This window comes from Limanda limanda, chromosome 18 (genome assembly GCF_963576545.1).
Source record: "Limanda limanda chromosome 18, fLimLim1.1, whole genome shotgun sequence".
NCBI lineage: Eukaryota > Metazoa > Chordata > Actinopteri > Pleuronectiformes > Pleuronectidae > Limanda > Limanda limanda.
The window spans coordinates 12,409,858-12,423,239 of record NC_083653.1 but is presented as its reverse complement, the minus strand read 5'-3'; the positions used below and the strand labels follow the sequence as shown (position 1 = coordinate 12,423,239).

Sequence of the window (13,382 nt, the reverse complement as noted above, 5' to 3'; positions counted from 1 at the left end):
TTCAGCCCTAAACCCATTAATCCTTACTCAGAAAGAAAGTCATTAAAATTAAAATATTTAAAGAAGGTGGTCTCAATTCCCCAAAAAGTTTTTAACAAGCTTTGGCTAATTTATGCATCCATGGAATTTTACATTAAAAAAACAACTTTAATTTGATCAGCTTCACATTTGGCATGTGTATTGTTAGGAGTGAGGAAATTGATATGATTTGGGCATGCAGTTCATTCAATATTAATAAACCTCTATGGTATAGAGGTGACATATAGCTGACACTGGCTTAATACGTATACAAACGATTCATTGTTTTTTTTTGGTCTTTTAGATTTTGCTGAATATAAAAAATAAGAATATCACCCAACCAATTGCTTCCCTAACAAAATGTGTGAATCATTAAAATACACATGTTAGCAAAACACATTTAAAACACCCTCTCCCCATGTCCTCCTCAGAGCGGTGCTGGACCAGAACTTGTTCGACGATGACAGTTTCCTGTACGAGGAGATTCCAGAGCTGCTGAGGTTTCGCACTGCCTCACCCCCAATCGAGCTGCTGACCGACTGGTATCAGAGCAGAGCCCAGGACATCGACTCCTGCTCCAGACAGGTGCGAACACCAGTGCACTCCAACGTCCAACCAAGCATTCAAGCTCTTTGTCTTTCCAACAACTAGTTCTGTCACTTTGTCCCGTGAACAATTGAGTACAACACTATAAATGTTTTCCATTTTAAACTATCTGAATGTGTGTGGTGTCCCTTCAATGGCAGTGTTTTGCACCCACACTCTTGCCCTCTAACATGGTTAGACAAGACATCATAAGAATTAGATCATCAGTATATCTCAGTCTTTATCTTTAAATCTTTTAGTCGTGGCTTTAAACTGATGGAAGTGTCTGTTCAGACAGCTGGCTGCAAGGATATGTTCCTCAAGCGTTTTGGCTCTCAGCAGCTACCGCTTGAACAAAATCAGGGGACATTCTGTCGTCCTCACTTTCACCTTGCAATTAGTATTTTTTTTTGTCTAAATCCAACTGCTAGAAATTTCTCTTTTTGATGGTAAAACCTGTTTTTCGCACCCTGATCGGGTTCCTTCTCAGGATCCTCAGTTGAAACTTCCAGCAGCAGAGAGGAATCAATAGGCATCTGGCAACTGGGAGTATTGGTGCCGTTACAGATTCCTTTCCTTCGTTATCTCTTCTCTCATTGGAGGAGAAAAATGTGATGAACAGGGATTCAGGCTTCGGAAGAGATGTGCCAACCTCCATCAGTCAAGGTCACATTGATTCTATCTGTGACAGACATTATCATATTTGCCATATGGGCTTCTAATGAAGAGTAACCAAAGCTTCTGTCATGTGCAGATCTGTTGCTGTAACTGAAAAATAGGACTTGATAGGACTTGTTTAGTGGAGTAATGGGATGTAACTGCCGGAGCTGCCCACTCTCTCCACCCACACGATCCACACCGCGGCTCTCTCGCCTCTCTGCCTCCTTCACAGTGATGGATCAAGGTTGTCACAGGGCTCTCTTTTGTCTTTGTGAAAGGACTAACTAGGGTGCAGTCATGTCTTTCCCCTTCATCTCTCCATTTCATCCCCTTCCCTGGGTGTAAGGAGGATGAAGGAGGACGATTTTGGGGGGGCGGTGCGTTGCTCAACCTCCAAGACGACTGGAGAATCTTTCATCATCCACGAAGGGGAGATAGGAGACAGTGAGTGACAGAGTGTTTGTGTAGAAGGAGGTCTCTGTTAATGTCTAGGAAACACACAGGCTCTCTCTTTCATTCTCTCTCTTGTTCCCTTTTAATTAGACCTCATCTGGTTTTGCTCTCTTACACGTTACTCCAGGAGCCTCATGGGAGCGTCCCCAACGCTTATGTCTCCTGCTCTTTCACACACTTCTTTTTCTCGCTTTCAAACACACATGGAGACGCGACAGAGAGATACACTGGCACAACTCTGTTGCCATTTTCCGAGCTCCCCCCTCCTACCCTCTTTACTTTTTTTCACCTCATTTGTTCTCCCTCGTTTGCGCCCTCCTCCCATCCTTCATCTGGCCGTGTTTATGCTTGGGAGAGCGATTTAATAGAGGAAAATGGGGTTTGATTAAAAGGAGCCACATCAGAGAAAGCGTGAATGTTCTGAAGCAGTCACAGAGCGGCAGGAAGTGAGGCGCTGAATGGGAAGATTGACAAGATGACTCAGAAAGAGAGAGAGAGAGGTTTGAAAAATCAGAGAATGGAAGTGCAACCAAAAGAAAGAAGAAAAGACAAGAAGCTGGGCCAATGCAAAATCCCCTGTTAGGATAGAGTACGTTACAAACAAAGAAAAGGGGAGGACAGCACAAACAGATGCTGAGGTAAAAAAAGAAAGTAATCTCATGAAGAGAGCTGTCTGTGGAAAAAAGAAAATAACCAGTTGTAAGGGGGGTTGAAAGGATAGAAATAAGGGGTGTTAAAAACAAGTGTTGTTTGAAACACTGTTAGCAATAAAATGTCACAAAATGAGCAGTTCGATTTGGAAAAAACTGGAAGAGCAGAGACAGGCATACAATGAAGGCAAAAGGCCAGAGTGCTAGTTCAAACAAATACCAACCATAAATACTGAACAGGACCTATGTTTATGTCTCAATTCCCAGGGACTACATTGTCTGTCGGTATAGTGTGATGGTAGACCTATTTCGAGAAAGGATAGCTGATATATTGTATGGAGGTAGCTCAAAACAAAGGTTTAGCAGTGTACAAGCATTATACACTAGCAACAGCTAAGTATGACCCTATGGTCTCTTCCACACAGTGAAGTATACGCTTATAATTAAACCCTGATATCAGATCGGTTCTCCGCATCAGCTGATACCCGAAGCCCAAGTGCTAGTTTCAGTCTCAGGACTGAAAAAAGTTGGATTTTTGTGTCCCTATTGGAGGAGAGGATGAGAAGGGGAGGGCATGGAGACAAGGTGGTAATTAAAAAGTGAGAAATTTAAACATCTGAATTGTCTTCTGGTGGCGGGGGAATCTATCTCTGGAGAGCAGGAACAGGAGATAAGGAGAGCGGGATGGTGAGAACTCAGAGGATCTTTACTCACAGTCAGATCAATAGATTCCTCTCTCTCGTGTCTAATTGCTCGGGCTCTGACTCGAGTGTGTGTGTTAGTGTGTGTGTGTTAGTTAGTGTGTGTTAGTGTGTTAGTGTGTATGTTTAGATTTTACAAATGAAGGCAGGCAGTAATTTATTCAGCCAGAACCCTGTTGAGATAAACTGAAGAGGACGAGGTTGCAGAACCTCTGTGTTTGTGTGCATGTGCAAGCAAGATGCTCCTCTAACCACTATGTCAATGGGCTCTCCTCTGAAAGGTGGAGAGTAAGCAATCATCACTACAGGGGCCCAGCGGCATCTGCTATTGATTGGCTTCTATCCACAGGTGGATGAGCATCAATTGGCTGGGCATGCTGCCAGCATAAAGGTGGTCGGATATTGATTGGTTGCTCTTCTGGATGAAATATTATCAATGCGAGTAGTCGGACGCCCCAAATCTTTCCTGTTGTGTTGTCCAAGGACTAATGATTAGATATTAGTTGTGACTGATGGGTTCTATCTGGGCTTGGATTAGATATTGTTGTTTTCTTTACGTTTCATGTGTTCACAGCAACGGGTTTTCAATTATGTGTTGCCTCGCTTTGAAGAACCTCGGTTACTGTCCAAACAATGCAGAGAGCCGGCACTATAAAGTACAAGGTAATTCAGCAAATGTCACGTTGCAGAGATTAAATATCACAGGTTTCACAAATGTTGGATATCTGCAGAGCTTCTTAGCTGTGTTGTGTTTGATTATAGTGTCTATAGTGTTTCTTCCACATTCTTTCCTTAATTAGATGCTGTTAGAAGTCGAATTTGAGTGGAATTACTTCATTATCCTCCAGGACTTCTGGAGAGAGAGATTTGTTGTTGTAACATAAGTCATCTCACAGAAAAAAGTAAAAGTTCCTCTCAGAAAAACAGGGTGGCAGACGCTCAACGTAACATGGTTATTGAAGGGCCGTAAAAATTCAATAATCTGAATTTAGCCCTCTTGATCTTCCTTCGTTGAAAAAAATCTCTCTTTACTTGTGTAAACCTTTAGAAACCCTGCTGTAAGATGGAAGCAGCAGTAATATTTGAAGAGTCAGTCCATCACTTTGGTCCAGTATGACAAAATGTCTGAAAAACTGTTTGATGGATTAGCAGAATGTTCTCTGAGATTGGTGATCAGACTCTTCCTCTAGTCCCACCTGTCATGAGAGGTTAGATCCTCTTCACAGTTGTTGGGTTTTCATGCTCACGTTCATTGGCTTCGCAAACTTCTCCTTGGCCTTTTCATCTCGAACCATGATCACGTCACAACTTCGGTTTAAACTTTATTTTTGGTTTTGTTTTACAATTTGGCTCAATCTTAACAATACACATTACAATGTCACAGAGCGGCTAGTGTTGCTATGAACAAACAAAACACAAGGGCCTTTGCTAGTCCCAGACTCACACAGCTGTTGTTTTACAACCCAGTGCACACGTTCACATACATCATCAGATCTACTCAGGCCCATCTGTACACACAGGGGCGTCTTAATATGAGCTGTGGTCAGGTGCATTATAGGACATGATCTTGAGGCAGCAGAGAACTATTGCACTTGCTAAATAACAAACTCCTGAAGTCAACTACATAATCGTGTGTAATTCACTTTTAATATAAGGCTGCTTTATCAAGAGTGATATTCACACCTACATAGGCGGGTGCACAACACATGCACACTTGTTACACACACAGATGGTCTGCTTGCAATATGCCAAAGTGCAACGGCATCTGGCTTTTAAAGGGAATTGGAGATGGCTCTCTGGTTGCTTTATTGCAGGTCATGCGCAGAACACACCCATGATTAATTAAGAGACAAAGTACAACCCTTTTTTAAAAAACATGCCCCTGATAGAGCAACACATTCTTTTTCTGTGAAATGAGCAAAAGTGGATTTGGACACGTGCCGCATACACGCCAGAGCTCGTGGTTAGATCGTAAAAATACAGCCAGCGAGACAAGACTTTAATAATGTACAGAGTGTTAAATATATTACACGAGACGAAGGATGCGTTTGCCATCACTCGATGCTGAAAAGGCATTCAGCATAATTAAATGGCCTCTCCTGTTTGCAATATGAGAGTGGTTTGGATTTGTGACAACATTTTTTTTGAATGGATAATGTCACTAGTTAAAATGGCGGCTTTATTTACATCTTACGCCCTCGGTTCACGTATTAGCTTTACAGTCATATCATTTTCATTAGCTTCCAAAGACTTTGTGTGTGTGTATGTGTGTGTGAGAGAGGGTGCGTGTGAGTGTGACGAATGCATTTGATAACGTTCCTTCTGTCCAATTTATATTCTCTCTTTTGTTTTTAATGTCTTTTCATGTTTATTGCCGTCATCACTCAGTCGACAGGCTGACCAATCCATTTGTTTCCTTTTTATGCCTCTGTCTGTCCGTCCCATTCTCCAGAACGCAATATCTCAAGAATGCCTTCAGGGATCATCTTCAAATTTTGTACAAACGTTCACTTGGACTCAAGGGTGAACTGATAAGATATTGGTGGTCAAAAGCCAAAGGTCAAGGTCACGGATGTTTCACCAAGTAAATGTTTTGCTTTTTTAATGTGATACCTCTGCAACACCTTGAGGGAATCCTTTCAAATTTGGTACAAACATTCTCTTGGACTCAAGGATACCTATTAATATTATCACATGGGCAGATTTCAATATTAGCAGACACACTATTTGTAAGGTTAATTACTGGGATAAGGCGAGCTGTAGTTAGCGGTATGGGATCCGCATCTGTCCGTACGACTGGAAATATTTGTACGTCCGCCAAGGAGGTTTACGTTTTCATGCCCGTTTGTGTGTTAGTTAGCAGGATTGCGGTTTGCTCTCTCATTCACTTTCATCTTCTAATATTTCTTTTTTATTTCTTTTCTTCTTTCTTTCTCTCTTATTGCAATTTCTCACCGTACGCCAGGTGGACTGCGCCCTGTCACTGGTGCGCCTGGGGAAGGAGCGGGAGATCCCAGGGTTGACGCTCCTGTGCGATGACTTGGTCACCATGGAAACGATTGTGTATGAAACATCATGCGAATTGAGTCTGACATTTAAAGAGCTGCAGCAGTTAAGCGACATCGATAAGCTCCGCCTGCTCATGAATAATGTAAGTTGAACAATTTGCACCTTTTCAGATTTCACATTCTCACCTTTTCCTTGTCAGAAGTTGGTCCTACTGTTTTTTAACCGATAATTAGTTCTTATTTTATAAAATGATTTGTTTGTAGGGTGTTGCTTTCACTGCTCAATCACAGTTTTAGCAAAAAGTTTAGAGGAGATCATGTTGTTACTGATATAACCCCCCCACCCTATTATATTAGTATTTTTCATTTATTAATTATAATCTGTAATTATTATAATTATAAACAGTGTCATATATTTTATTCACAGGAACTGAGGTGTTAATTGCCTAAAAGATGGATAATAGATCACTTTCAGACTATTTGCCTACAATTGCATTTCATTTGAAAGCTCCAGACTTTTGTCATTGACTTGATTTTACCTTTAAAGAACATAATGCTCACCAATAACAGCTTGAATAGGCAAAAATCCAACTGCAGTGATGAATAGAAATCCCACAGTAAATCAGTTCCTTTTCATTCCCGAAATCCCTGAAATCTGACCACATGAACTTGCGATCCAAAGGCAGCGAGAGAGCTATGAAAGCCAGTCTGCAGCACTTAGTACAGTTACAAGTCCCCTTGGAGTACATAATATGTGCTGTCCTCTAAATTGTCGCTAATAACTGCCAGCTTTCGCCTGTGAGGACCACTGCCAGTAGGATCTGCCATATAGGCAGGCAGCCAGCTAATGTTGTTGACTGCACTAACACATGCTGTTTGACTGGTTCTCCCTTTGGGCACTCTGTGAGTGTGTGTGTGTGTGTGTGTGTGTGTCTATGAATGTTTACCAAACTTGCTCAGATTAAATCTCCCTCCTCGCCTGTGTCTGATGTCTTTCTTTATCAGAGACGCAGTACAGCAAAGTAAAATGTTGGTTGTGGGTGTGCAAGTTTGCACTTAGCACCTGCACACACCTCTCCCTTCCCCCCTGGGTGCTCTCTTATCTGTCAGAGCTGGCACATAGCTGGTGCAGATCCCGGCACAAACCTGACATGCATCCTCACAATCCACAGCAGAGCCCACATACAGGACTGTGGCTATTGTAGCTCAAGTTAAATCAAATGGTTTCGTTGTAGATGTAGTTTAAAATTTATTTTCAATGTTCTAAAAAAATTACAACAGAGGAGATGTTCCTTTTATTTGAACAAGAAATGTTCTCACAGGGTTTGTGTGTAACCTTATTTTATCTCCCAGCTTTCACACACAAGCTCTGAGGTAATCTTCTTGTAGCATGACCCTGTCACTGCTTCACACCCCATTTCAATATCTGACAGAAATCTGTCAAGTGGATCTCTATGGAAAAGATGAGTTTATTAGTTTTTTCACAGAGGGAATATATCTCCATTATGGCAGCAACACACAGCACGAGCCAGCACTTGATCTCTGGGTTAACTGGAGGCTGGCTAACACAATGTAGAATGAACATCAGCAACATTAAGAGCACTGTCAACCCTTAATGTTACACTCTTAAAGCAAAAGGCTGTCCACCTGACATAGACGTACATAGAATCTGCATATAGAGCACTTTTCTCCATTGCCGCAAAATGTCAATGTCTTTGCTCTGTTAGATAAAACAAGACCGGACTGTAAACACATCAAGCTTTGTTTTTCTAGATAAAAAGCAGTACATTATTTTGCTCTCTCAGTTGATTTAAATCAGTTGTTTTTACATTCATGGGTATGACTATGTGGATGACAAAAAATATTCAGCAGAAGCATGATCAATGTTTGATTTACATGCGCTTAACTAAACTCTGCTGGGAAATAGTAGTCACATTAGTTGTGAAAATATATGTTGTCAAGCATAGATTTAACTATTTTTCTTTTGGTGAGTATTTGTGGAGATAAGCCAATATAATATAAGCCATTTCATGAAATGTGCAAAAAAAAAAAATATTTATATTGTGTTTGCTTTAGCTGAAGGTCAGAACTTGGTTTGTTCACTTTGCACTACTGAAGGAAAATACAAGCATCCTTGATCGACCATCATTGATAAAAAAAGGAAAATATCTGAAGTGACACATGGGCAGTCAATTGCATATTATCTTTGGTTCTTCTTTAGAAAGGACCTGTCATTCTTATTTGTTTTGTGAGGTTTGTTTTATAACCAAACTAGTGTCTCAATACATTGAAGGCAGGAACTGTTAAAAAAATATGGTCGGTATTTTTGAAAATGATAAAAGGATTTGCCCTTAAACATAAGCTTGAAATGACAGGTGCTATAAGTAAGTCAATGGTTGTGTTAGGTACTTGTTTCCAACCATTGTTTTATTCTGTATAAACTGTGTCTTTGAGTAAATGTCCTTCCATCACCAGTCCAGCACCGAGCGCTACGTGAAAGATGCTTTCCAGTGGATGGTGCCGTTCCTGCACCGCTGTGAGGGACAGACAGAGGGCGCCGCTAAGTGTCTGCTCAGAGAATACCTGACCAGCCTGGCCCAGGGAGACCTGGCGCTGCCCCTCGTCGTCTTCCAGCACTCCAAACCTGACGCAAGTATCCATACACTCCCCAACACCAGTGTAGAGGCCGTCACGCTAGGCCAACCATAAACAAAGGGACGGCAAAATGGAAGCACACACTCCCACACAGTTCGTCATGTCAGGCCTAGTGTCTGACATGAATGTTATATTTATGAGACCATGAGGGCGCAGCCAAGGACAGGTCCCATGGCCATTAAAAAAACATGCAGCGCATCACACAAACACTCAAACAGGAGGAATACACTCCAAATAATACATCACCACAGTGTGTTTGTACAAAACAACTACAGGGTTTGTCGTCCCTTCCTACACACAAACACACACACACACATACACACACTGACTTATACATCCTCTCCTCTCCTCTCCTTTGCAGTGCCAGCAGAAGATCATCGGGGACCCGGACCAGCTGATGGTGGTCGCTCTGGAGTGCATCTACAGCTGTGAGCAGGATGACCAGCTCAGCCTCTGTTATGACATCTTGGAGTGTCTGCCGCAGAGGGGCTACGGGTCAGACACACAAACAAACACTCACACAGAGCCACAACAACACACACACACACAAGTCAAGTGGACTAATACTGTTTAATTATGTAAACCATGAGGTATTTCACTTTTCTCCCTTCCACCTTTCTCTTCCCTCCTCTCTCCAAGGAGCTGTCAACTACGACGGAGTATTAGAGCCGTGATGTAGAAACAAAAGTCGTAATTTTAGCATAAAGTAAATAAATATAGAAATGACGAATATGGAGCTTCTTGTCAAAGTAACCTTTAGTTAAGGTCTCACAAATAATTCAATACTTTTTTTTTTTCAATCAGCACCAAAATATCAAGTATCAGGACTTTGAAAAGACTCTGAATGAAAGAGGACTTGAAGGTTACGTCTATTTGACATCCATAGAGGATTCATAGTTTCTGATGAGATTGGTTATCTTTGCTTCTAATTTCCTTTTTTTCTTTATTCTCGTAAAATGACGACTTTATTCTCATAATATTAATATTTTTTTCTCAATTTCGACTTTCTTTTTGTAATATTTCAACTTTATTCCAGCAACATTATAACTTTATTCATGTAGGCTGAGAGTTTTTTATTTCCTTTTACATCCTTAATCGTAATCAACAAACCCAGCTATCATCTCTCTTCCTCTCTCCCTCTCTCCCTCTCTCCCTCTCTCCCTCCCTCTCTCTCTTTCTCTCTTTCTCTCTCTCTCTCTCTCTCTCTCTCTCTCTCTCTCTCTCTCTCTCTCTCTCTCTCTCTCTCTCTCTCTCTCTCTCTCTCTCATTCATGCTTGACTCTGACACCTTCATTCAGTATTTTTGTCCTCCTACTTTTTCTGCCTTTGCCCTCGCCTCCGTTCCTGCTCTGGGACACATTTTATTTTATATGGCAAGAGGGCCCGTCCTCTAAGTCTCCCACGAGGCTGTGTGGGTCTGCAGTGCGTCTGAAGGAGAGTGAATGATAATCAGAGACTAACAAGGGAAAAGTGTGTCAGTCTGGCTTGAATGAATTCAAATGACCATTCTTTGATGGGGTTCTCATCCTTTTCACACCTTAATTGGAACATTGAATTACAACTATGAGGAGTGCTGGTTGTTTTGGCTGCAATGAAGCAACCGAACTTTTTAACAAATCATCTCTTGACCTTTTCAACTGGCTCACATGGCTCCCTTTAGCTGCTCGGTGGTGTGCTGCGCTGTGATAATGTGTATCTCCGCTGCACACTCACAGCAGGGGATAGCTGCACAGAACCAAGATTTTATGGTACAGCTTGGGAACAGGGACACTCTCAGCCCAGGAGTCTTGTGCTAACCTGAGCAAGTACGTTTTCTTTTTGAAGTTTTGCTATGCTGATTTAAAGCTAATCAGCTACAAAGTAGTTTTCTTGCTCTTGGGTAGTGTAGAGTCAGTGGTTTTCTCCCAATCACCCATAGTCCTCTTTTTAACTTTCTACTATACTATCATTAGTGTAATTATTGTAAAGGCTCCAGTATGCTTCTACGTTCTCCGTTTCTCGGAGAGGTCTCCACAGGGGTCCAAGAGTCTTTTTGATATTTACTTCTCCGACCACTCTACGTCGGAAAAAATTTACCGCCAAACCCATAGGTGGCGCAACGGGAGACGAGCTCAGAGAAGCCTACCCCAATTATCGGAAGAAGAAGTCCACTTGTGTTTATATTTCTCTGTGGCTTGTCTCCCACACACTGAACCATGGCAACTAACAGAACTAAATAAAGTGACACCCAGCGGGTCAAAATGCTGATGTAATCGTTTCTTAGCGCAGCGGTTCCCCGGGCTTGTTTCCGAACTGTGTTGCTGATTCCACAGCTTGAATCTGCTTGAGGCTACATGTAGCTAGAGGCTACACGGACCTAGCTAGCTCCCTCCCAGCTTCCACACACAGTCAGCAGGGACTCCCGACACTAACTACTACCCAGTGTTTGCTTCTAACCTGGCGGTATTATAGAAACAGTGTCATGATAGAAGTGGAATTAAAGTCGTGACGGCGGGTTCTTGCACTGTTACCACCGCAGTTAGCATGGTGGCTAGCCTAGCCCGCTAGCGCCGTTTTGAAAGCTCGTTATAACCGTCTGTGACCGTGCACACATGCCGTCAGTGCTCTAACGAGCCACCGTCAGCCGGACAACTCCGCTGGCTTAACACACACGTCACATTAATCGTAGAATCGTAGTTATGTATGTGTTTATTGTGAATCAGGAAGTTAGAGGTCCGGAAATGACGTCAAACAGAAATGACGTCGTACGGAAATGACGTCATACGGAAATGATGTCATTCACGGACCAATCACAGCCAAGAGCTGTCGGTCGGGTCTCCGACACAACACGGAGAAGTTAGAAAAATCAGACCTGTACGAAAAGCTGTCCGAAGCGCTCGGAGAGGGCGTTTCACGACGGATAGGGCGGTCTTATCTGTCCGTTTTTTCAAAAACGCAGAACCGTAAATTGGCCTTAACACTTAATCTGTGAAGTACTGGTGTTACTGGGCAGCACGAGGGAGCAATGGGTGCCTCACAGCAAGATGGTTATTTGTTTGAATCCCGGCTAGAGACGGGGTCTTTCTGTTTAGAGTTTGCATGTTCACCTCAGCTTGGCAGGTAGATAATTGAAGACTTTATGTGTGAATGTGAGTGTGAATGATGGTTTGTCTCTGTATACTGGTTCTGCGATACACTGGCAACCTGTGCAGATTGTACCCCGCCCCTCGCCGGGTGTCAGCTGGGATTGCTTCCATCTCCCCGCTGCAAGCCTTTCAGGATGAAGCTGTATAGATAATGGATGGATGCACTGCTGTTACTGAAGAGGATAAATAATTGCTAGTCATAACCCACAATTAATGCTTGTTGTTTTTTTCTGTCTAGCTATGTAGAGATAGCTTTGGATTTATGATTGGTGGAGGAAGTATCCGAACATTTTACTTAACTTAAAGTACAAATATAAGGACAAAATATACTAAATTCAGAGTAAAAGCAAGCAAGTACTTGATTTTAAATATGCTGTATTTGGATAATACAAATACTTTACTTTTAAAAGTAAAAGTACCTGCCAAATGGATCCCTCTACTACATCATTATGGCTGGGTCTCTTTCGGATCCATTTCAGGTGTTTCTTCACCTGTGCTGCTGATGCTGCTGCTGCAAGGGTACATATATATGTAGTGGAGTAAAAGTGAGAGGTATCTTATTAAGATACAGATACATGAAGAATGTAGTGAAGAACCATACAAAGTAATTGTACATAGTGACATCCCACCACTGGGATTTATTTGCTGAAAGTTTAAAGATGTTTGCTTTGAAAGATTTTCTCTGCCAGTTCAACAGATTGGAAAAATGACATTTAACAAATTCAGCAGCCTTGTGTCTTTATGAAAAAGTCAGTATTGCGCGATGTTATAATCGACAGAAGTTGATGTCAGCAGTTTTTTTTAATGTTTATTTACCACTTTCCACACCGGAACAATATTTCCTAGTGAAACTGTAGACTGTGTTTCTGGAAGAGACCTAACTGCTGTTAGATGCAGAGATGCTCTGTAGGAAGTTCAGACATCTGAGTGAGAGCTCATGTACAACACCGAACCAGCTCTGCTTCACATCCCTCCAGAAAGATAAAGAGCCTTTTTGTGACAGATGCGGAAGAGACAGTCAACATAATGGCATAGCTAGATGTTTAGTCAAATCTTTTTTGTCTTGTTTTTATTCAGTTCAAATCTGAGGTGTAGTTTCTCACTGAAAACATTCATAGACTCAGATGCGGCAGAATCAAATAGATCCTCTTATGTTTCTCAAGTCACTGCTGAACTGGCCACGGCAGCAAAACCTTGCTGAAATATTCAGCGCTATTAAGATGCATTCTCTTAATTGTCAATAAATACTGAAGTATTGTTGTTGAGCCTAATAACAAGTGAAAATTGGGTATTAAAAATACATGACTGCATATAATACTCCCTTTGCCAGACAGACCTCCCTTCTGCAGTAGTCGGATTAGCACTGCTGCAAGGCTGTACTGCATATGCCATGCCTCCGACTTCACATTTCTCCCAGGAGTGATTTCTCTGACTTACTAAGCTCCAAAATTGCCACCGCAGCCGAGAATATTACAGATTTCCGAGCAAGGAGAGAGAAATGACGACTTAGTAGTTTCAACCCAATTTT

At 41.9% G+C, this 13,382-nt stretch overlaps 1 protein-coding gene across 1 annotated transcript in view; it reads left to right on the top strand.

Annotated features, from left to right (window-relative positions):
• Positions 1-13,382, top strand: part of nbas (NBAS subunit of NRZ tethering complex) — a 150,702-nt gene that overhangs the window by 37,313 nt on the left and 100,007 nt on the right. Inside the window, exons 23-26 of the mRNA XM_061092083.1 lie at positions 450-603; positions 6,033-6,218; positions 8,551-8,724; positions 9,092-9,225. Of these exons, the coding sequence (XP_060948066.1) occupies positions 450-603; positions 6,033-6,218; positions 8,551-8,724; positions 9,092-9,225 (648 nt within the window). The remainder of the gene's footprint in view (positions 1-449; positions 604-6,032; positions 6,219-8,550; positions 8,725-9,091; positions 9,226-13,382) is intronic.